This window comes from Gossypium raimondii, chromosome 10 (assembly GCF_025698545.1).
Source record: "Gossypium raimondii isolate GPD5lz chromosome 10, ASM2569854v1, whole genome shotgun sequence".
NCBI lineage: Eukaryota > Viridiplantae > Streptophyta > Magnoliopsida > Malvales > Malvaceae > Gossypium > Gossypium raimondii.
This window is the reverse complement of record NC_068574.1, coordinates 14,709,252-14,734,994: the sequence shown is the minus strand read 5'-3', so window position 1 is coordinate 14,734,994 and position 25,743 is coordinate 14,709,252. Positions and strand designations below refer to the sequence as shown.

The 25,743-nt window shown below is 33.0% G+C and overlaps 2 protein-coding genes across 5 annotated transcripts; one reads left to right on the top strand and one right to left on the bottom strand.

Annotated features, from left to right (window-relative positions):
- Positions 1–482: 482 nt before the first annotated feature.
- On the bottom strand, positions 483–4,151 carry LOC105777669 (exosome complex component RRP4 homolog). Of its 2 annotated transcripts, XM_052622772.1 has the most exons (8): positions 3,834–4,151; positions 3,635–3,736; positions 3,504–3,549; positions 3,275–3,364; positions 2,223–2,288; positions 2,029–2,097; positions 900–1,371; positions 483–809 (listed from the first exon to the last, which is right to left on the bottom strand). In XM_052622772.1, the coding sequence occupies exons 1-7, from the start codon at positions 3,986–3,988 to the stop codon at positions 934–936; spliced, it is 966 nt and encodes a 321-aa protein (XP_052478732.1). In that variant the 5' UTR covers positions 3,989–4,151; the 3' UTR covers positions 483–809; positions 900–933. The 2 variants fall into 2 exon arrangements, with proteins under 2 accessions (XP_052478732.1, XP_052478730.1); XM_052622770.1 differs by having other exon boundaries at positions 483–1,371; positions 3,834–4,149.
- Positions 4,152–14,976: 10,825 nt separating this feature from the next.
- LOC105777692 (crossover junction endonuclease EME1B) lies at positions 14,977–23,561 on the top strand. Of its 3 annotated transcripts, none has more exons than XM_012601065.2 (12): positions 14,979–15,380; positions 16,086–16,241; positions 16,394–16,479; positions 17,682–17,864; positions 17,948–18,101; positions 18,187–18,296; positions 19,068–19,243; positions 19,826–19,889; positions 20,009–20,127; positions 21,790–21,879; positions 22,206–22,320; positions 23,185–23,561. In XM_012601065.2, the coding sequence occupies exons 1-12, from the start codon at positions 15,095–15,097 to the stop codon at positions 23,353–23,355; spliced, it is 1,710 nt and encodes a 569-aa protein (XP_012456519.1). In that variant the 5' UTR covers positions 14,979–15,094; the 3' UTR covers positions 23,356–23,561. The 3 variants fall into 3 exon arrangements, with proteins under 3 accessions (XP_052478667.1, XP_012456519.1, XP_012456520.1); XM_012601066.2 differs by having other exon boundaries at positions 15,076–15,315; XM_052622707.1 differs by lacking the exons at positions 21,790–21,879; positions 22,206–22,320; positions 23,185–23,561 and adding an exon at positions 21,452–21,749 and having other exon boundaries at positions 14,977–15,380.
- Positions 23,562–25,743: the final 2,182 nt, after the last annotated feature.

The window sequence follows — 25,743 nt, the reverse complement described above, 5'->3', positions numbered from 1 at the left end:
CATACAACATACTGCCATCCTTTTCCTTTGTACTGTATTAATCTGAATTTTTATCTTTTTTATCGAATCTGGAAATTTCTTGATCGAAATCTGAACCCCATGCGATCCATTGGTATCTTGTACAAATCTACATCATGGTACTCGGCCTTTCCATTTTTGCAAGACTTAAAACCCTTTATGCCAAATAATTGATAAATTTAAACTTATATATTATTTAATCGTGACAAAATTAATGGCCGATAATTGTATCTTAATAATTCAAAAATTAGTTGAACATAGGTAACCCAGGAATACTATCTCCTTTTTGATGATTTCACTTTCTTATTCTGTAGGGAAGGAGTTATTTGTTCAAGAAAAACTGTAAAATGAGCAGCATCAGGAATAGCCATGATAAGTATAGCAGCAGGCTACTAGTTAGGTAGTAAAGATAGCCCAAACTTGGCTCATTCAAGCTGTTCGATTCGAATCAATAATGACTGAAGTGAATTTTAACTTTTTCGAGCTACACTCAAATAGATAGATTATGAAGGCAAGTGTTTAATTTACATCCTAATTCTCATTATTCAATTACCATTACAATGAAATTGTCTTGCCTTGTGTTCCTCGGATTCATCATGGACATTCACTAATTCTTTCATAATTTAAAAATGTAAAGCTCATATTTGTTTCTTCTTTCCCAGCCTACCGGAACCTTCATTCTAGATGCTATTAACAGTCTCAGCTCTACATTTTAGTGTAGTTTTTCCTTGCATATATAAACCTCTAAATTCCATGGCGTTTCTTCCATCTCTGCCGGAACCATTAAAATTCTATAAAATAAATTATAATGGTTATGAACGGGAACAATTTTGCACTAGGTTCACCATTTTCCTCGCATTGTAGCAAATTAGCGATGTTACCTTGAAAGATAACTGCTGACAGCTGAATATCACATCATCTTTTCCGCTTTCCCATCAAGCTTCTCCGCTCAGGTTCCCTTTCCGCAACCAAAACATGAAACTCTGAGCCTAGCATGTCATGTATGTCAATTTTCACTGTGCTGCTCAACTCAACTGTCTCCAAGATCAAATCTGCATCGATACTGAAACCTAAAGTTGACAGCACACGAACAGCATTCGCTATTCTGCATATGTTCTGCCTCATCTCTAGAGGGGTATGAGTTTGGTTTTTTTCTTCAGGAACCCTGGATTGTTCAGAACTATTAGCTTGATCCACTACCATACTGTCTCTGGCTTCAACATGTTCACCAACCCATATGAATCCATTACGTCCGAGTATCAGGTCAATTCCAAACTGTTCAAGGTGATGGAAATGCTGTTTGCTTTTCTTCACTAGGTAAGGATCAACTATGAGCAATTGACCCTTCTCAAGCTGTGTACATGTCAATTCCATCAGCAAAAGCATAATTAAAAAAGACAGTGCAAGCAAATAGAGTATTGTATGAAAAAAATCTAATTGAAGCAACAAAACTTTATGGCAAGACTTACAAAATGCATAGGATGCATCAGTACAAAGGATTCACAGAAACAAAATTGGATTATGTCTTCATGCCGCAAAGAAAAAGAAAAAATAAATAAAGTTCCTAATAACCTAAATACTTCTCTCCTGGTTTTGATTCACAGAAATGCTTCATGGAGCAAATTGATTTGGGGTCTTGTTGAGCACCCTATTTCCCTTCCTTTTGGGTGATATCCAAGTTTACCGCCCAATTTCATGACTAAGTTAAAGTAACTAGCTACATTGCAAGTTGCAACATAAAGATTTGGCTTGCAGCACTATAAATTCAGAAAGTTCCAACTTTCTCTAAACATAAACCGGGAAAGAAAACAAACAAACAGACAACAGCTAATGCTTTATTCTCTCCATTTGATTCTGATTCATAATTGTTTTCAAGACCTGTTGCATAAAAAAGCTTATACTGTTGTTCTTTTGTCACATATTGCTTAATAAAGAGATAAACACACAGAAACTGAACAACCAAGCAAGAAAAAAGCACGAGGAATAAACAAAAGCCTTCTAATTAGATACCTTCCCATACTTTTGACTTCTTGCTTGGAGTTGCAAGCTGCCATCATGCTGGAAATTACGAACCTCAGCCTGAGAAAAGAAAAAGAATGTTATATAACATTGATGTTTATCATTTTATTGCATTTGTTGTCATATAGCATGTTTACATTGGAACTATATAAAACAATAAACAAAAAGTATGCCACTACACTTACACAGACAACATCGTTCTCTTCAAAAATACAACGCATGTTGAGTTCATCCAAAGCAGTACGCCGCCTCTAACAATCAATAGTGAAATTTAAAACAAGAAAACTTGTAAGCAACAGAGCAAAATCTAATAAGACAATTATGGTTAGTCAACATATCACATCGAATAAGCAGCCAGTATAAGCATTCCCCCCCCCCCCAACTGGACATATGGTTAATTAGAACTGTTGGACTCAGTGGGATAAGCCATCCATCAGAGTCAATCTTCTAGCATGTCACTTAAAAATATAGACTTTCTTTTCTCTTGGCAATTTAACTTCAGCTAATCACAATTATTATCTAAAGAGACAATAAAAGAACTCTGATCCTTACTAAGATAAATAAATACAAACCGACACTCTAACTATCAGATAATTAAAGAGTAGAGACAGAAGAGCAACAAGTGAAAGAAACCTCTTCCCTCTAGAGGAAAAGGTCTCTTTTTCTCTAGAAAAGGGGAAAAGTTCCTTCTGCTTCCATTGTCAAGTATGAGATTTTTGCACTAGGGATTATTGTGAATTCAGCCCGTGTAGCTTCCCACTGCAAGATGATCGGGCCAGAAATTTATGAAAGGTCAAGGGAAACTCCTAGAGTCACTTTGCAACTTTTTTTATAAAAAAAAGAACATAACAAGTAGGGAATCAAGTTAAATCAAGAGTGTGGTTTTTATTTATCCAGTTAATTTAAATTATCCAACAATAACTAATGCAGAGAACAAATTATTAATCTTTGAGCTAATTTGAACAAACTAAAATAAACAAACGATCAGAAACTAATAACTCTTATTAAGATCAAATTCTAAGAATACTATGAAGCAATATAAAAAACAATGGAAGGCCGAATAAAACAGTTTTCCTAATCTAGGATATAGGACTGCTGAACTCTTAATACAACATCCTACCTTGATACAATTTCAGCAAATATTCTCAATGCTTTCTACTGAATATTTTAAGAGATCCATCAAAGTCTTGGTTTAGTGTCAAAGGGTAGTACAAGTTACAATTGATATACTAGTTACCTGAATACCATCAGGCATGTTCATGGAGGAAAGCATTAAAATGGCGTCTAGGCTGAAATTTATCTCCAATCTCCATCGCTTTTGAGAAACCTAAAAAATCCAAAAGAAAGCTACAAAAATTGTATAAAAATGCAGAATCAATTGAGTTTGTTTCCATAAAATATATATAAAGAAACTTCCTGCAATCTAGAAATGGTGAAAGTATTTTTCTCGCATTTTTAGGCATTACCTCAACTACACGTCCCACTACGATATCCCCAACCTCAGGCTTGTACCTAAATGATTTAACATTTGAAATCAATCAAATTACCACAAAAAAAAAAAGGCATTTGAACTGAACGGTAAAATTTTTAAGAATACCTAGCGCGTAAGGCGCGTACATAGACCAGTTTGTTGATGCGCTCCACCACGCCACACAGAGTTGCCACCAAATCGCCATTTAGGTCCGTTGTCCCATGCCCTCTTAAACAATTTCAAAAGGAAAAAAGTGTTAATCAATTTATATATAAATTCAGGTAAAGATATAGCTTAATTGAGTAATTTTGGGGGATGGGGGTACTTGAGAAAAGCGTCTTCGTAGTTGACGGGAATGGTATCGGCGACGGTAACGGAAGCGTCGGAATTGGCCTTACAAGAAAGAGACTGAAGCTTTTCCAATGCTCTTTGAAGTCGTATTCTTTGCGTTTGGCTCAAGGGCAGCTGTAATCCTCTCATTTTTTTATTTGCAAATCAGCAAAAGCTTGATGTTGGAGTGAGTATTTCGATCTCTGGCTGTAAAACAGAAAAACCCCTGTGCATCAATTATTCCCCCAAATTTTGCTCTGCGCTAATTAGGCTTTCAATGTGCTATTAATGGATAGGTGAAGGGGTTGTTTATTAGCTCTTTTTGAAAATTGATTTTAAAAGGTGTTATGGAACAACTTTTTTTTGAAAATTTCATTTAAAATTTAAGCGTTTAGTATTACTATTATAAGTTAAAATAATTTTTTTATATTCCTATTAAAATATAATAATATTAATTAATTTAAACATTATTTAAATGCATATTTGTTACTTGATAATAATATGTCTAAAATGAACATTTTATTTCTCAAAAATATTTTTTAACAAGAATGCTAAACACTCAAATTTTAAACTAAACTTTTCAAAAGTATTTATCAAAATACTTTTACACAACATTTTTCAAAAGTATTGCTAAACTAGCATTAAGTTACTTTGGACCGGTTACATTAAAATTGTACAATAACTGTCAATAAATTTCTTTTTTATTATACGTGGCAACTTATAACATTTTCATGCTAACAATTTTAACTTTTAATATTTCACCTTTTAATAATTTTAAAATTTTAACTACAATGTCTACATATTATCTAATTTTATCATATTTTTTACATGAAAATATAATTTACATAGAAATAAAAACAAAAATAATTTTTAAATTATATTTATTATTAAACTAGACAATTCTTAAATACATTGCTTTCCTTATACTTTAAATGTAACGACCCGATAGTCAAGGGTGTAGGAAAGTGTACTCTCGAGACTCTGTACCCGTAAATCGGACCTATAAATATTTTTATTAAATATTTATGAGACTAACTTAATAGCTAATAAATTTTTAAATTAGTGAATTTTGTGAAATAAGGAGTTATTAAGATACAGAACTAAATCACGTTAAAGTTAAAAGTTGAATTATAAATTAAAATAAATTAAAGAGGTTAAAGTAGGAATTGTGCGACTTAATTAACGTGTGTATAGGTGACCGACCATGGGCTAAGTTAAATGCATGAATATATATTATATATGTTAACTTTAATGTATGTTTTATATTAAGTAATAATAATAATAGTTATAATAAAATCAAAAGAAAAGGAAGAGAATGTTTCATTCTTTGTTACATGCAAACAGAAAAAAGAAAAAGGAAAGAAGAAAAGTCACGCACGGCTAAGGGGGTTTGAGATTCAAATTCAAATTGGTTAGTGCAATTTAGTCCTTTTTCTTGTAATTTTTACATTTTTAGAATCTCGGTACTTAGGGTTACCCGACTCATATTGTAATTTTTAGTATTGTTCAAGATTTTAGATGTTGACATTGTTGAATAGTTTAAGTATTAGGGATTAAATAGATAGATTTTTTAAGTTAGAAATGGAAAATGGCTAAATTGTGGAATTAATTGTTGATTTTGAACAATAGGGACTAAATTGTGAAAAATTAAAAATTAAGGGGTCAAATTGAAAAAGAGGAAGCTAAATGTGGTCTAGAGTGAAATTAGTATAAAAATATGAAGTTAATTGTGAAGGTTAAAATTAGTCTCGGTTTAAGGACTAAATTGAAGAATAAGCAAAATATAGTGTGAAAATTAAAATTTAATGTGAAACTGAAATGTGTAAAATTAATGTGATTTAATTGTTTTATTTCGTAGCTAACGTCGTACTGGAATCCTCGAGTAAAAAGGGGAAGGATAAAATCGACGTTGAATAGCTTGAAATTCACCATTTGTGTTTCTATAATCCGAATTAAATAGTAGATTATTGCATATATAGTTGTTTGCATATGGTAAGCATTGAGGTGAGTACTTTGGGATTGAATTAAATTCATAATTGATAATGAAATGGATTGATTTTGTATATTATAAAATATATTGATTATGAATATATGTGTATTGAGAAAAATGTGATTATTATCAAATTGAATATATGCTTATATGTGATTATATACATTCATGAAATTGAGACATTGGTTGCATTGAAAAGTGAAATGAAACCCTATTAATTGTATCGGGCTAAGTCGGATATAGATGGCATGTCATAGGATAGGAAGAGTTTAGGGATTCCTTCGACCTTGAGTCGATGAGGCACTGGATGTCAATTTGCTTCGGTTTAACCGATGAGACATTGGGTGTCAATTTATATAGCGCTAGGCACAATTATTACCTCGGATTTATCCAATAAGGCACTGGGTGCCAAACTGGTGTGTTGGTTGAATCCGTGTATCTGTCCGAGTCCGAGTCGTGTTAATAGGGGAAATTAAATAATAAGTTTATGTGATTAATATTGAAATGGCAAAAATGGGAAATGAATATGAGATGAGAAAATATTGAAATGGAAAAGATGAGAAATGAATACGAAATGAAATATGAAATGATGAAATGAGATGTGAAACTTGAAATGAATTCAAGTAGTGATCAAAGAGATGAATCATGTCATTGCATGAGTTGATATATTCAAATGTTATATAAAATACCATTGATATGTATATTACATATATATAATTGAATATGTGAAATCTTAGTAAATGTGAAAAAGGAATGAGTAAAAAATTATATTATTGAATTGAAACTTTTGAACATGGCTTGCTTATTGCATGTTGTATTTTAAATACTTATATTAAGTTTATATTATTCGGATTATAGAAATACCACTGAGTTTTACTCAGCGTATGGTTTTGTTTTTCGTGCACAGGCTAGGTAATGTAACACCCCTAACCCGAATCCGTCGCCGGAACAGGATTAAGGAGCATTACCAAAATTTACAGATCTATATTAGACATTTTATATCATTTAGCATTCATATCAGAAACCAATCAAAACTAATCATATTGTCCCTTATATGAGCCCTCGAGGCCCAAAACATACATTAGAAACAAGTTGGGACTAAACCGGGTACTCAGAAAAATTTTCAGAAAACATCAAAAAAAAATTTAAATACAGGGGACACACACCGGTGTGGTCAAGTCGTGTGTCTCACACGGTCAAGAGACACGCCCGTGTCTCTGGCCGTCTGGACATTTGAAATAGGGGCACACGGTCGTGTCCCAGCCCGTGTCCAAACTTGGGAGATCATTGCTTGGGTCACGCGGCTAAGACACATGCCCGTGTGCTAGGTCGTGTAATTATACTGACTTGCATAAATAAGGTGCAGGGGTCACACGACCAAGTCACATGCCCGTGTGCCAGGTTGTGTGAGTAATTTGAGCATTCTGTTTTGCAATTTAAAAGATACAGGGGACACACGACCAAACCACACGCTCGTGTGCTAGGCTGTGTGAACAATTCTGAGTATACTGACTTGTGCAATTTTCAAATTACAAGGGACATACGGCTGTGTCACTTGATCATGTGTCACACACGGGTGAGACACACACCCGTGTCTCTGGCCGTGTGGACAAAAATAGGTCATTTCCAAGCCACATTTCTCACCCAATTAGTCTTCCACCTACATTAACACTTTAACACATCAACAAACCATAACAAAGCATTCAAATCAAGCCAAACCAAGTCTTATGCAAGGCAAATCATCATATATGACCGAGTATCCATGCTTATCAAATTGATCAATTACATATATAAACATATTTGTACCAACTATACCAAATCAAACCATGCCTCAATAGGCCTATTAGTTAACCATTATTCAATCATACCAAAACACACATCAATCATGATAAGGCCATATACTTATATATCAAAATGTATCAAACATAAGCCATTCAAATGGCTAATCACAACAAAACATTTACATGCTACCAATGGGCAAATTAACCTATACATGCCATTATAAACAAAGTTGATTTACTAAATATACCGAAAAGGCCGATGGATAGTGTGATGTAGCTCCGACCAGCTTCCAACCTTAATGAGCTTCCGAGTTACTATAAGACAGGAGAAAAAAACAGAGTAAGCATTTTAATGCTTAGTAAGTTCGTATAACATGGAATTTAACTTACCATTATTTCAGATATAAGGTAAGCATCAAAACATATTTCAACAACTTGGCCAAAAGCCTAAGCACATATCCTCAACATGTTAGCCAAGTAATCACATATAATAACCCATAATCATGGATGAATAAGTTCACCAAAAAAGTTCCATCCACGTATTACTCATCTCATAATTTCCATGTATCATGTACTATTATTTCCATGTAATTTCATGTACATACAAATAATAGTTGTATTGTATTCACATTTTCTTGTATCAGAACATTTCCCGTTGAACCGTTTAAATATCGTTGGATACATGAGACGAAGTGAACAAATTGAAATCCGTCAATTCATATACAGGTATACCCATGCGAGCATGTAATCGGAAAGCTCTTTTGAGCCATATAACGAGAAGCTCATGTGAGTCATGTAACGGGAAGCTCATGCGAGCCATTATCGAGAAGCTCATACGAGCCATAAATGGGAAGCTTAAGAGAGCCAAATTCAGGAAGCTCATACGAGCTAATATCGGGAAGCTCCGGAGAGCCTTTAATTAGGAAGCTTTTGAGAGGCTATTATTGGAAAGCTCCAGAGAGCCAAATAACGAGAAGCTCGTGAAGGCCAAGTATCGGGATGCTCATAAGAGCTGTGCTGTGTCTGCAACACACGTAGGACCACAACCAATCCGATAACCCTTAATGACAATGTCATTTGTATCTATCGAATTTCTTAAGTTCAAACGAGACTTGGTACTTGTCAGATATTTTCGGATATGTGATCAATGTTTATACATGGCAATCATATATTTCACAAACATAACATTCAATTTAAACATATAAACTTACAATTTAGTTACACGAACTTACCTCGACAAGTGTTCGTGGATTGAAAGCTATTAACCCGATACTTTTGCTTTTCCTCTATCCAATTTCGTACCAGGTCTATCCAGATCTATTCAAAGGAATTTAGCTCAATTTAATACAATTCATATTCAATTCAGTTCAATACACATCTTTGGAAAAATTACTATTTTACCCCTATACTTTCGATTAATTATGATTTTGTCCCTAGGCTCGGAAAATAAAATTCATACAATTTAATCATTATTCCAAGCCTAGCTAATTTTCATATGTTACAATAGCAACCCATATATTTCATAAAATTCAAAATTTTCCATAAATTTTCCATCTTTTCAATTTAGTCCCTAAATCACAATTTCATCTCTTTACAAAAGTTGTTTATCTATCAACAACCTTTCATTTTCTACCATAAAACTTCAAAATTCCTCATCCATGAAAAAACCATAACACTTTAATAGTTTTGTAAATTAATCCCGAGATAGCTAGATTAATATATTACGATCTCGGAAACATAAAAATCATTAAAAATTGGACAAGAATACATACCTAATTACCAAATAAGTTTGCTTAAGCTCAACTCTCATGGCTAGGGTTTCCATGTTTTAATTTTAGGAAAGATGATAAAATGATGATATTTTTATTATTTAATTCATTTATCATATTTATTTTATCTTCTTTCCAATTTAATCATTTTCTTTATTTAATTTTCCAATGATGAATAATCATTATTATCTACTAACTCTTATAAATGGTCTATTTTCCATATAAAGACCTCCAATTTTGAATTTTATAGCTATTTGATCCCTTTAGCTACTAGAATTCAACTTTCACACTTTATGCAATTTGGTCCTTTACATCAAATTAAACATGTAACCGGTAAAATTTCTTTACGAAATTTTCATACGATATTTTGATCATAATGTAGACCATGAAATAATATTAAAATAATTTTTCTTCAAGACTCGAATTTGTGGTCCCGAAACCATTATTCCGATTTCACTAAAAACGGGATGTTACAGGTACTGTTCGAATTATTGCCGACTCAACATCAAATCACAAATCTCAAGCTCAAGTGTGGTGATATTTCATTTTGTAATGGCATGTACCTAGAAAGTCATTTGTTGATATTGTTTATAAGGTGTTGTTATCTTAGTTGTTATTGAAATGATGGTTCAATATGTATATGGTTGTGGTTAAGGCTATGTTGGTATGTTAGCCTAGTTATATTTTGGTATGTGATATTTTAAAGTTTAGTAGCTTAGCATAATGCTTGGTAGGTGCTTATCTTCAAATTTGGTAACTTTAGAAGTTGAAAGTCAGTTCAATTATAGTAAATGTAATATGAATGGAGGTCTTGAATGTTTGATGTGTTGTTGATGTATTTGAACATATAAAATATGGTACCAATGAGGGTACATTGGTTAGGCACCTAGGATTATTGTTTTGGCATGTTTGATCGTACTTTGAATAGGTTAAATGATTGGTTTTTGAGTTGCTTAATGCCCAAGCAAGTAGGAAATGGTAAACTTGTTGTTTAAGGTACACTTTGGGTCCACACGGGCGTGTGTCTTTTGTTAAGTGCTTAGGGTGCAAGTCATTTAGCACACGGCTTGATACACGAGCGTGTAGGGCCATTTCGAGAATTACACGGCCTGGCACATGGGCGTGTGACATGGCCTGGCACACGGGCGTGTGATATGGCCATGTGACCCAAGTCAGTGAGTTACACGAGCAAGGACATAGGCTGGGACACGGCCGTGTGTCCCTAGTTCGAAGGTTACACGGCTTGAGACACGGGCATGTGTCTCAACCGTGTGAGGCACACGGCTTGGACACACGGCCGTGTGACCCCTTTATCAAAATTTTTGTAATTATTTCCTAAACTTCCAGAATTATTTCAAATTAGTCCCTGGCTATTTTTAAACTAGTTTTAGGGTCCTATAGACTCGTAATAAGGGCTATAAGAGTAATTTTTACTCTGAATTGGAATGGATTAGCAAACCTATATTAGTTGCATTCTACTAACATTATCGAAGATAAATTAAAAAGATAATTATAGTAAGAGTATGGACCAATACTCTGATGCTAATAATTGGAATAGTCTTGTATGTATCTGAATTTTGACATTTAAGAAGGGATAAATATTGATAAGAGTGTAGGCAGTGGAAGACCAAGTTTAGCATTGCATAGCATGAATCACTATTAGATTGTATAATATTCTAGTATGATATGATTTGATTTGTTTGTGACCTGCCTTTCTATATTTTATTGTTAATGGCTAGTATATATGTGTAATTATGATTGATTAATTGTTTGAAGTGTTAGTAATTCTCGTGACCCTAATCTGACGATGGATAGGTGTTAGGGGTGTTACATCAAATGCCTAAGAACTTGATACATCTAAATGACAATTAATTAATTTTTTGTTAGCTTGAGCTAATCACCATTGATGAAGTAAATCAAAGCTTGGAAATATATATATTTAATTTATTAGACTTATAATTAGATTGAATTAACGAAACAAATATCTTTTTCAATCAATTGAGTTGGATATTTCTCAAAATTTGAGGTCATTTTCTTCTTCTTGTTTTTCATTTTTTTATTGAATCAAATGCATGAATAATGTTGGAAAGTGTTGCAAAGAAAAGCAAAATTGTAAAAGGATCAAATTGCATGATGTGTAAATGTTGAGGGTTAAAAATATTATTATATTAATTTTAAAAGCTAATAATAAAAGAAATCAAATAATCATTTTGTGAGTAACAAAAAAAGAGTAAGTTTACCGAAAATTATGACAAGTTTTAATTTTGTCTGTTTTACAAATCTAATCACTTGTTTTATGGGTATGTATTCGTTATTCTATAAATTTATATTGATTTTTTTAAAAGGTAAATTAATTAATTCATTCCATGAATGGAACCATACAATTCAAGAAATAAAAAAATAGCAAACACTCGTCGTAGATAATAAAGAACAAGCTTCATCAACACAACAAAGGTTTTAGCCTTAGCATCAATAGAACATTATGACACGTTGACAATTGGGTTTGTCGCAACTCAAGCACGACATATCTGGAATGATTGCAAGCACTTAATACGATAATAAAATCAACTACGAATGACCCAAAGCGGCGAGCAAAAATCGACAAAAGAATCGATCATTCACCAAACTAGAGAGGACGACAACAAAATCATCCCTAACATCACTTGTAAAACTAAAAGAACATGCATAAGCAAGACTAAAAAACATGCTACAAGATCAAACAAAAACTTCTAAAACTGAAGGCTTATTAAACAATGAAAAAACAAACAAAAAACATATAAAACTTAAGAGAACACGAGTCTAAATCGACACGTGAAATTATATATTAATCTGGAATACTCTCAAACTAGAAACAAATTAAGAAGTTGGCGAATAGCCACCCACTTTCCAAGAAAAACTACTAGTGGCCGGTGGAGTTTTAGAGAACAACAGGCACCATCATCTGTCCATCACAACTTGTAAAGACAACAAAGATAACCACAAAATAGATCTGCAAACTGAAAAGAAAGAAGACGTATGTAGTGAATGAGAAAAGAAAGAAAGAAAGGGTTGATGGGAGAGAAAAAAGACGGGTGATAGCCAGCCCGGAGGTTGACACCGTCGCTAAGCAAAACAAAAGATAAGAAGCAAACAGCTTAGAGAATTTTATTGAAAAATATATGAAAAATATAAAATTTTCCAAAAAAATTCAATAAAAATGTATTAGTTTTTTATTGAATAGTTAGGGGTGAGCATTTGATCAAATTGAGTGAAAATATTTTGAGTTAATTAAGTTGACGAATCCTATTTTATCATCCTAGCTTGATTTGAATTTTTTTTCGAATTGAGCCGAGTGAAATGAAGTTTGAGTCGAGTCGGATCGAATCGAGTGAATTGTTCAAGTTAAATTGAAAAATTAAACATGTCAAATTAAAATTTTGTTACAGTATAACTAATTCCATATTAGAGCATATAAATTTGAAACAATATATATTTGAAAAATGATACTTTAGTATGGCAAACTTGAATTATTAATTAACTTATTTAGATCCCAAAATTATAATTTTAGAAAAAATTTAAAATTTTAACTTTATTTGTATATTCTTTAGAATTTTTTTAATTTTTATATTTTTAAAATATAAATTTTAGAATTTTCATAAATATGTTGAATTTTAACAATTATTTTAATTTTTGGGTAATTTTATTGAGAGAGAGATCAATTTGCTCATTTTCAAAATTAACAGGGACCAAAAGGGTATTTACACCAATCTATTATTCGAATTATTTGAATTGTAAAATTCAACTCAACTCGAATTTGAATTACTTATTCGGGTTGACTCGAATAACTCAAATGGGTTAACTCAAAATTTGAATTCTTTTTCGATTTTTTTCGAATCGAATCAAGTTTTGCTCACGCATATAAATGATAATAAGGCCTCACTAAACTTTAAGCTATTTGTTCAATCAATATTAAATCAAATTTGAACAATATTATTTTATTTTAAACAAAATTGATTATATATTAAAAAAATTCAATATAAATTTAATTATAAAATATTAATATAAATTTTTTTAGAAATAATGAAGCAACTCTAAATCCATTCAAACTATAATCATTTGAAGATGGGAAGGGAGATGAGGTTTAATGATACAGTGCTTGCTCTTCCTTTTGGGGGCTTAATTTTGATTTTCTGCGAATTTTTGTACCGTGGTTTATTTTAGATTTGAACCAAGTTTTGTGTACATATATTATATATAAATTATAAGAATTATATGTATTAAAAATTTTATCATACGCATATGCAAGTATGAATCACGTATTTAGAATATAATAGTGTGTTTAAAAATAATATTTAATAAATAATGACATCATATATGCAATATGTACAAAATAAAAATAAAAATTAGTTTAACTTGTAAGTAAAAAATTTGAAATAGGTAAATACATAATATTAAAAATATTAAATGACGTATTGTCATTTTTTATAGCACGTCAAAAAATTATAAAGTTAGTGAAAATAAAATTCAATATTAAAATATTATTTTAAAAAATTAAATATTGAGTTAACTTGTGACACCAATACAATTAGTGACATTATTTATACCGAAATTCTATCAAACACGTATGCATGTGAAAACCACATATTTAAAACATAGATGATTGTTTAAAAGTAACATACAATAAACAATTGAGCGTATGGTTTAAAATTAATTGTTAAATTGATGAAGATAATAAATTATGTATATGAAAACAAAATTGTATAAAATATATTAAAAGTTTTGAATGAGTGATAAATTTAAGGCTTTTGTAATCCCATTGACACGGTTTCAAATCCTACTACATACATATTTTAATTGGTTTTGTTAAAATTAAAATATTAAAATACCCTTAAACAATGTAAGTTTTTAATTATGAATGGATATTTTCATATTTTATTAATCGAATTAGCGACCCAGTTAAGGGTGACACTAACTTAGTCAGGAGCTTAATAATAAATATAGATATACAACTGATAGAGGTAATAGAGTATACATAATAAAATTAAAAATATAAAAATGTTAAAATAAAGCTTTAGTTTAGCGGTAAATTAAAATTTTTACTAATGTAATTGGTGTGGGCTTGAATCTCATCATGTGCATATTTTTATTGGTTATTTTTAAGTGAAAAGACTAAAATACCCTTAAATAATATTACCTATTTTAATTATGAAAGAATGTTCTCATAATTTCTTAACTGAGTTGGTGACCTAGTTGAGAGTGACACTAACTCAATCAAAGGTTTTATTAATAATATAGATAGTGCTGTGAAACATTGAATCCAGACTTGCTAGCGATAGATTAGGGCTAAAAGAGTTATTTTATCTTTTTAATAAAATTCACATCGGAAAAAAATAATTTAAATAAAAAATAGGGACTTAATGTCTCAAAATTAAATTATAGGGACTAAAATATGGCATATTTAAACCAAAATATATACTCCATATCTAAGAAATCAACCCAATAAAAATATCTGGGCCAACATATGGTACATTAAGATTGGATTACAGTTGAAACTTGGGCTGAGCTTTTTGCGGGAACCCCCAGTTCTAACTAAACTTAAGCAGAATAGCTTAATCCTTGTTACCAAACGCGACGTTCTCTTCACCGATCTCGCGCTTATTCGAAGCCGAAAGCAAAACACTCCCAAAGGCCAAATTTTTTGATTTCAGAGTCCAATTAGCAGCGCACAGTAGCTTCAATGTCGGATCCAATCATCCTATCCGATGGAGACGACCCAAAGACCCCCCGCCCTTCCATCTACAAGAAGCCCAGAACCGTACTGGACAGTCATTTACCTCCGGTTTTGATTCTCGACGATGACCCTACCCCGCAAAAACCGTCACTGGGCCCCCCCTTCACTTGCGGCTCCACTCCTTCCTTTGTGGCCGAGACTCCGATGTCAGAGCCTTCGGTCGTCAGGTGCTCCAATGCTGGCCCTTCAATTGAGGCTTCGGATCCTCAAATTGGAGATGCCAAGCTCTCTGGTCTATACCTTTCTCTTTTACATACTCACATTCTTTAGTTGAATTTTGGCTTCATTTTAGGGTTGCATTTTGGAATTTATTCGTTTTCATTTTATTTTGAAATAGAGATGGTTCAATTTTGGTAATTTTGTCTTATGTTGATGCAAAAGCAAATGGTAACGATGAAAGCTGTGTATGATGAAAATGGGTAAAATAGCTCAAATATAACTGTATTTGAACATATATTTGCTTGCTTTATGTAAAAGTAAACTAGTATATTTTGTTGTTAAGAAATGTTAAATATTTAACTTTTAATCATGCAAAAATGTTACATGCTTTTGTATCCAGAGCTATTCTTTTACTTCATTTTTCCTTGTAGAAGCAAAAAGCAAGCAGCGAAGTTAAAACGAAATAAAATTAAAGCTTTTACTAAATCATGACAAGTGTAATTTTTTGACATATTTATTGCAGTTAAAACTTAGGAGGTTAATTCTATTAGCAGTTTTTGGATAAAATAATTTGGCATTTGATGTTTTTATGTTTCTTTTTGAGTTTTTGTTTTTTAATTGCTTTTCTATCTGGAGTCATTTCGGAGTGGTTCATCTTTCATTCATTTTTTTTTCAAAGTTTTTTGTTAGTTGAAAAGAAACTCTGAGGGTCACCATCATTTATCCTTCTGCATAATGTTTACTTTTATTTTTCTACCTTTGTTTCCTTACCTAACAGGAATAAGCAGATTGATATGTTTGGAATCTGATAATGATTCTGAAACTGGTTCTAAAAGGGACAATGATCAGGAGAATGGATCAAAGTGTTCCTACATTGATGAGTCCGAAGAGTTAGAATGGCATTCTAGAGTTTTTGATTATGAAGCTCATCTAGGTTTGTTGATGCTGTCTGTTGAATTGTTCTATATGTGATTGTCTGGTTCTTGAAACCTTGCTACAATTTTGAAAATTGCCAAAGGAAGCATATCCAGTAGTTTGGAATCTGTTTTCTTGTATATTAATGGAAGATAAAGAATTATGTTTCAGGGAGTTCTAATCTAATCCAAATGTGTGAGGACAGTTCTTCTCAGCCATTGTATGAAGAGGATGATGGTGATCCACAACTTCTTGAGGTATGATTACATAAATGATGCATTACTCACCTTCTGAAGTAGCCAAATGGGTTGCTGTTGTGTTGTTTCCAAATTTCAAAGCATAGCCAAACATGTATTTGAAGTGCTAAACAAATATATTGATAAAATTTTCAAAAACTTAATATATTTGAATATATATTTTCATAAAAAGATCACATGAGAAATTCAGTTAGACAGTTATGCCAACTTAAGCATTGGAAATTTACTGGTTCTTATTGTATTGGATGATAGTGATCTAAATTCATTTTCTTTTCTTAATTGATCAATTGGACTTTAAATCAAAACCTATGACTCATTTAGGCAAATTTGCTTGGAACTTTGAGTCGGCAACACTTATGAGTATTCCTCTTTTAGTTCAGATTTTTGGAGCGGTGAATGTTGTGATGTTATGAGCCTGGTAGAAACTTGGAACATTGACTTAAAGTTTGTTGTGGAGGGTAGGAAGGTCTAAGAGTGAGGTAGGTTGTTTTCATGCTATATTTTGATAAAAATGAAAATGACAATGAAAACATTTTGTTTTTTCTTGTGTGTGTGGCATGGTTAATTGTTGGTCATCTTTTTAGTTCATTTCTCTATTTCTTCTCAGTTGCGTGATTGTTGCTTTTCTCCTTTTTTGGCATTATAAATGTCATGGGAGCAAGCACTGTAATTTAGCCATTGATGGATTTGAGAGGGAGTATTGTAAGGCTTGGAGTTTAATCTTGAAGAAGTTATGTATTCCTCTTCTTGAACTTCAAGGATGAAAGAGAATAGTAGACAATTGGAAGATTTAGAAGTTTGAACATGCACTTGGTTGGCAAGGTTGAAGACTTTAAGGACCATCTGCATTTTATTTTACATCTGGTTATTTTTGAGTTTGTTGGTACTTTTAGTTTCAGGTCCTACATGATGCTTCCTCAATTCCTTCTTACTTTACTTTCGTTTTTAATTTATTTTTCTTATTGTTGCTTGCAACATAGCCATTTTGCTATTGTTCCATCTTATTAGCAAGTTTTCACCCTCCTCCTCTTCCCCTCCCTCTTCCTCTCTCTCTCATATACACTTGCTAACACACAGACCTAACTTGCTTGTCTATTTGAATTCTATAAGTTTAATAAAATTTTGGAGAACTGTGAGAGAAACTTAGGTATTAGGAATTGTTGGCTGCTGTATTAAACATATAGTTTGATGAAATGGATCAGGTAAATGATGATCCAGACAAAGAAAATTTTGCCTTAGAGCAGATGGGGAACACAATAAAGCAGAATCGAGAAATGAAAGCTGATTCTGATAAGAAAAGTAGCACACATGGAGCAACGGTAAAAAAAAAGATGACGAAGGAGGAGCGGACTCGTATGTTGGAAGAAAAGAAGCTAAAGAAAGAGGCTAGTACCTTTTTTATTACAGATTATTGTTACCTTTTTTATACTTCTCTTGCATAAGTAACTCATCAAAACCTAACATGCAGCAAGAGAAATTGCAAAAAGCTGCTTTGAAAGCTGAAGCTGTTGAGTTCAAAAAATTGCAGAAAGAAAGGCAGAAATGGGAAAAAGGAAAGTTTGCTCTAAAATCTATTGTAGCTGAAATTGATACTAAGGTGGTTGAACTAGGGTCAATAGGAGGTAAGGGCTTCATTGATGTTCTTAGATTATTCATGATAATATTTGACTTATGCATATCCTGAGAAATTCCCTAGCTTTTATGTAGGACATTTACTTTCAAGGTTGGCTGATAAAGGCCTTACATATCGCATAACGTCAAATCCAATTGAAAAATCAATTGTATGGACTATGACAGTTCCCGAACATATTTCACAGGTAATAAGTTGGATTGAAGTTTTGAAAATTCTGATATCCTGCACAACTTTTTGTTGTAGTTTACCTTTATATGTATGCCTTTCATACCCTTCATCCGAATCTCTTGGTAATTTTATGCTAGCAGCTTGGATTTAATGAATTTCTTAATTCTATGGTCAGAATTTGATTTATCTTTACACTGGTGGGTTTGAGTTGATTTTTTTTAAACGTCGTCTATAACATATTATATTGTACTAGCCATCCATGGCCTCAGGATCACAGTGAGCTTTTAAATTAATTCTGCTTCTTTTCTTCTCCTTTTCTCCTATTTATTTACTTGAAAATTTTGGTTAATTTTTTTGATATGGTGGTGTTAACTGTTTAGTACCATTGGACTCTAGTCTTTGTGTAGCTTATACCTTATTACCTAATCATGTTGGCTGGGCTCACCTTTAAAAATTTAGACATGTTATATTTTCCTAGACTTTTCATGCTGAACTTGACTGTCAAATATGTTGCAATTGTTGGTTAGGTTTAGTGCTTCTAAGGTGCAAAGATATGCTTTTAGATGATATTCAGTATAGTGAAGACGCATTGTATCGTATGTTACTGATAAATTCCGGCAAAAGTAATTGCTCAATAACAGGCTTTCAAAATATTTTTTAATTTGGGAGTTTTGCTTCTTCTATCTATCAGTTGGGTATTATTCAATTCTTTGCTCGTAAACAAAAAAGAAAAGAAAACCTTTAGTAACTGTTTCTTGACATAGATCATCTGCTTTTCTTTTTGCAGCTTTCTCCTGAAGGACTAGAGATTCAGTATGTATTAATTGTATCTGAGGCTGCAGAGTTTTGTGATCTAGTAACTAGTGACACACTTTTGGATCACATTTCTAGAGTTCGAAGTAAATATCCATCGTATACAGTTTGCTATCTTACAAATAGACTATTGGCATACATTAATAAAAGGTCAGAGTTGCTGAACTTTACCTTTATATAGATGTTCAACCCTTGTTGTTTTTGATGATTTTGTAATTCCTCTCTCCTCTATGTTTGACTATGTATTCATGCCTTTTGGATGCAGTTTTCATGCTAGTAATGCTATTGTATTATGTTTTGGTTTTGTTATCTGCCATTTCCTTTTGTATTATTTTCTCTTTCCTGGCCCCCTTCCCCCTATGTGATTATTACTTGTGAAGTTGCACCATTTCTTTGTAGGCAGATAGTATTTTATTTTTCCTCTTTTGGCTTTTAAGATGAGATAGTGAATAAATTTTATGATATCATTAATGCTGTCTTGATAGACGTTTGTTGATAGAGAAAAACATGTTAAAATTCCAGGTTGGATGAAACTGTATTAGACCTAAGAAATGTTCATAAACTTGAGAGACAATTTTACAATCAAATAGTTTTGTTATTTTTTTCATAAGTGGTTCTGTTGTCTTTTTCTGCTTATAATTGATAATGAAGTGATTTGTAGTTTTTTGTTGGCTACTTCATGATGCTTAAATAATGTGATGAAATTCAATATGGATCTTGGCAATGTTTTAGGGAAAATGAACAATACAAGAACCCTGCAATTGATAGTGGTTGGAGACGTCCGCCGGTTGAGGAGGTCAAACTTCTAACTGCATATGCACTGAATCATGTCTAATGATATTGTCGTTTTAGCTTCTGTATATTATTTTAATATCATTTTTTTCTCTCATTTTCTGTCTGAATTTTGTTTTATAGGTGTTGGCAAAGCTGACCACATATTATGCTAGGGTACACTCTAGGCAATGTGCTGATGAATCTGAACTGGCCGAACATGTTGTTGGTTTGACATGCAGTCTAGCCTCGTGCCAATTCAGGTACCACTCTAGATTTCAAAATGAATTTTAAGGTCAATAACTCAAGTTCAGTTAGAGCATAGAGACAATTGTTAGTCTTGGGGTCACATTACATTATTTTGCCTTAACCTGCTTGTGTGAAATAATGGGAATAGATATTGATTATGTTGCTTCTTATAAAGTAATTCCTAAAGTCCATAAGATGTGCTGGTTGCCTGGTAACTGAATGCACCACGCTTCCTTAAAATGTAGTAATCAATTAGCTGCACTTGTTCCTATCACTTTCAGCAGGCAACTTACTACTCATACAGAAATATTTAAAATTTTGAGTTTAAAGGGGAATGTACTATGCCAATATGCCATTCATTCCTTTAAAGCTATGTAGGCAAAGTTATCAATGTTGTAGTGGACTGGTCTATGCCATTTTCATGGATAACTGTTACATTGTGCCTTCTTATACCATCTCAATATGTGTAGTGTTTTAAGTTATTATCGGCATACTTATTAGATGTAATGTTCTTACAAGTCATAATGGCCATACAATTAGTTACATCTTTGGTGTCCATAAAGCTTACAGTACAGTTATTATTCAATGGTGGAATGTTAATCCACCATCCAATGACCAAACTTTATGCTGCACTTTTATTGGCATGGCATGACTAATCAACATTCTGAACAGATTACAAGAACTTGTGCTCTTTTTAGTTTTATATATGGGAGGAGGCATCATGTGGTGACAGATTGCATCAATGACACCTCTATCTTGATAGATGGAAGGATAAAAATGATTTACCTGTTGTCATTTTATGAAAAGTCTATAGGTTGATCCACATTTAGGAGGACCTGGGACATATAAAATTTATGACTCATTAATGGTAAATTTGCATTATCCTTGAGCTGCTGTATCAGATTGCTTTTATTTTGATTGCAATACTGAATGCAATGTTACCCCAAGTAGTTGCCACTTGCCAGCATTATATTTCCCAATTGGTTAGTTGACAAAGCTCCACAACTGGCTTCTTTTACTCCCTAGGTTGGTGACATAAATTTGATTGAAATATTTGAGGAAAATGAAAAGAAAAAAAGAAAAGAAAGAAAAACAAAACAAAGAGGCCCTTCTTCAGTGTTACAAGAGTTATATTTTTATTGGTGCTGAATATGGACATAAGTGGTATGAATGATGAATCAATGTTATTCTGGGTATAACTTTTAAATTGCTACAAAAGTTATGTGATCACTTTCTTTTTTCTGTTTACATTATCCAATGATTAAGATTAACATGTAATGCATTCAGAATCATGAGAGTGTTTGATCCTGGTTACTTGTACGGTATTTTACTTGCTAGGCTAGCAACTCTTGGGGCTGGTGCTGTTTGTGGTAAATTTGAGCTCATGGTGGGCACTGAGAAAAGAATCCTCAGGCTTCTTAGATGGTTGGAAATAGTTTTAAATATTATTCTAACAAGAAATTGGTAAAATAATTACATTCCTCATACCCTATCACTTTTCTGAATCTAATATGCAGTTTTTGTTTGCATTGAAAAGTTCAGTGGCCTATTTTGTAAAATTGGAAAGCACTATAGATGCATATATTTTAGTGTCCTAGTCTGTTCAAATATTATCAATGCCTTCACTGAGCAAACTTCTCTGTATCTGCTAAATTAGTTTATGTATTTGTTTGCAGAAAGAAGTTAACGCGACTCTGTGTAAGTGCTAATGGATCCCTTATTCCTAAGGATTCTATTGACAAGAATTTAATAAAGGGGAACTTGTGGTGAGTAAAATCTCCAACACTTGTGTGTTTGATTTGTTTCTATTTTTTCCCTTAATTTGTTCATTCTGGTGATGTGATGCCATAATTGTTCAGAAACAGAATATGAATTAACTCCCATTTGTTAGTTGAGAAACATCAGATACTGTGAACATAGCATTTAAAGTAGTTATTGGTACTGGTGGCCAAAAAGAAAAAGAGAAAATGGTTCTCCATAATTCTATATATTTTTCTGCAATTATAACCTACTTTTAAACCTGCATTGACTGCAATTATTTCTTTCTTTTCGTGCATTGCATTTTATTGCTGATTTAGCTTTTCATATCCAGGTTAAAAGCTTTGCTCGCCATCCCAAAGGTCCAGCCACGATTTGCTCTTGCCATAGGGAGAAAGTACCCTACCATGAAATCTCTTTTGCTCGTTTACATGGACCCTACTAAATCAGTAAGTCAAACAGCCCTCTTTATATTATAAAGCGTTTCCACTGATGTCACATTATGAATGGCCAATGGCCATGTTTCCAACTTCAGTTTTGAGCAGCTTTAGATTTTTGAAGCTAAACAGGTGCAACTGTACTTTGCCGTAGACAAACTTTTTGTTTATCTCTATTTCAGGATTCTCAGTTTACTTTTGGACCTTTGGTAGCATTTATGGTTTTTAAGGGCCTAAGATTTACTATATGTGGCATATTTTTAGAGCGGGCTAATATATATTGATACAATGCCTACTTCTACCCATAACCCTTCTCAACCCTTAAATTGAAAGAAAAATATGCTTAAGTGCGCTCGAACCCACACCCTCCTAGTTGTTACAATAACAGTGCCAACTGAGCTAAAGCTCAATCAGCGAGGGGGCTAATATCAAAGACATGACTAATGTGATAGGAGAATTAATGCTTCTACCACCAAGAATTAATTCCAAACAGAAATTGGTTTTTAGCAGATTTGATTTTTCCTGCAAAATCAGAACAATATATTTTAAGGCATTTCTTCTAGGGGTTTGACTCTATTTACTTTTCAATACATTTATTGTTAGTTCATTGCTGTTCACCTATGTAAGGTTCTGGATCGAATGATTAAAAAGACAAAAAGGAATTTCAACCTTCCATATGAATCCTTGTCTGAAATGTTACTTGTTTCCTTTGTAACAACTTACTAAAAGAATGGAAGACGAAGTTCCATTTCCTCATCTTTGATCCATTCTCTTCATTTCCTTTCTTCCTACCACGTGAAGTATTACATTTCATTTCTCCAATGGGAGCCTTACTAAGTTGAGTCATTTGGTTTTGGTATTGTATTGTAATGGCAGGTGCATGACAAGGAATTTCTGCTCAAGGACTTGGTGGTAGAAGGGTTATTAGGTAATGACAGAAGATTAGGTGAGATTTGTTCAAAGAGAGTCTATAGAGTACTCATGGCTCAGAGTGGAAGCGTCAAAACTGATGATATTGAGGATGGTGCTGATTTCTTCACACATTAGTGATACTCAAACTTTTATTGTTTGCTTTCCTTATTTTTCTGTCTAGCTTTTAAGATAAATGATTGCATCATGTGGATAAAATGGGTGTCAATATCAAGTATATTGATAGCCATTATAAGGAGTAAAATTCATTGATAATTCGTGAATTTATATTAATGTTTTATTTTCATTTATAATCTTAGAACTATTATGTTTATCGTCTACAACCTTTAAAATGCATCATTGACGTACAGTATTAACGAAAGTTCTCAAATGAGCTTCACTTGTCAGTCCAAATAATAGTTTGTATACAACAGAAAACAATGGGCAGCATATCCCCTTGGGATTTCGTCCCATCGAAATTCTCAAATTTTCTGTAATTTTCTCTCAATCAGTAGTCTTTTCTTCTTCCGGGACAGTGTTTCGGGCTTCCCTTTTTGATTCCACCTAGATTTGGGAAATGCCTTTTTTTTCCTCTGGTTTTCATTACCTAGGGGATGGTTTAGGATTGGGGAAGTGCCCCACCTCTGTTTTCCTTTGTTGGGATCGGGTTCTTCTTACAGGTCTTCACTAATGTCTTTATTGGCGCTCTTTTCTGTTTGACAAAAGACCTTGGGTCTTTTCGTTTGGAATTTTGGGTTTTGTCTGGGTTTTTGACGCGGATTGGGTTTTCTCCAATTTTGTATACCGAGCTTCTGAAAGGATCCCGCCCAATAGCTGCATGTACCGTCTTTCTTGCCTTGTGAGTGGTGTTGGTTGCTACTGTTCATTCCTTGTTTTGGTTGTTGACCATTTCTCCTTGCCGAGGGTTAGGGAATCCATTAGCAGTTGGCGCACTCAAGGAACTACTTCCGGTGCATAATCCATCTACTGTTTTTCTGATGGAAACTAAGCAAAAGAACTCTATATTGGATAGACTTTTTTTTCCTTATGGAAACTAAGTTAAAGAAGTGTCAGATTGGATAGACTCAGAAACATTCTAGGTTTAAAGAAAGCTTCTATAAGGGTCTCCTAGGGAAATCGAGCAGCCTCGCACTGCAGTGGGCACAGGATTAGGATACCAAAGTGCTTAAGTTGTCAACCTACTTTTATTTGTTTATTTCTGTTATGAAGATAATTACAATGTGATGAACGGTTTGGTACTGATGTACATGGGAACCTTAAAAGAGAGGGAATGGAATGAGTGGAGTTTGGGATCACGTCACTAGATTACATAATCCTTAGGAAATGAAATGGCAGTGTATGGGGATCTTAATGCCATTTGCTACCAACATGAGGAAAGAAGGGGAAGATTAAATGACCGTAGACAAGTGGCGTTGTTTAATGATTTCATTAATGGCGCAAATCTAATACAAGTGGACTTCGATGGGGTAAGATTCTCGAGGTCCAACAATTGTCGAGGAGTCCAATGCGTTTTTTGAAAAATTGAATAAAATCTCGATTACCTCTGAATGGAGAATGATTTTTCCAAAAGCTTTAGGCTTATGCGAGGTGTCTCTTTCTTCAGATCATAATCCCATATAACCTTGGGAAGGAAGCTTAAACATAGAAGAGGAATTTTGTTGTTGTTTTTTTTTTTTGAAAGAATTAAGAGGATTTAAATTTGAATTAAAGTCGTTGGTTGATAGAGGAATGCGGTCCGACAATATAGGAGGCATAGAGTATCGAAACATAGGGTTCCTAGTGTTTGAATTCTCCAAGAAGTTTAGTCAACCAGAAGGGCTTGGAAAGTGAGGAAAAACTTAACTTCGAGCCAAAGATTGATGAAAAACTCGGTAGGATAAATTTTTTTTTCAAAACCAATCACTAACAGAAGATTTGCATTGGAAAAGAATAGTCATGAAAAAAGGAGGCTGAATTTTGGCAAATGGAGGGGAGTTTTTGGCACTAAAGATTGAGAATCAATTCGATAAGATATGGGGACCGAAATACTTGATTTTTCCATGTTATGACTATAAATCATAGAAGATGAAATGCTATTATACAGATTCACAATATGAATGACTTTTGGACTTAGATGAAGGGGAAGTTAAGGACATCATAAATGACTATTCCAAGTCATGTACTTTACTAGCATGGCCGAGGAACTTCTTAACTCAGTTCAAATGGTAGTCATGGATTAGATTAATGCTGAGCTATGTAAGGAAATAAGGGTAGAGGAGATTAAAGACACGATTTTTGATTTGGGATCCACAAGGCTTTTTTCCCCGATCGGTTTTTGGGCACTTTCTACCACTATTATTGGGACACGAGAGGATCTCAATGCTTGTGTAACAAGTTTTTCGTCAATATTTGAGGACAAGAGCCTATTTTAGATAGTTGTCTCTTGTTTTTATATTTTGTTTGGCTTTGTCACCTAATCTAGATTATATACATAATGTGTTTCATGTTTCAATGTTACAAAGATAG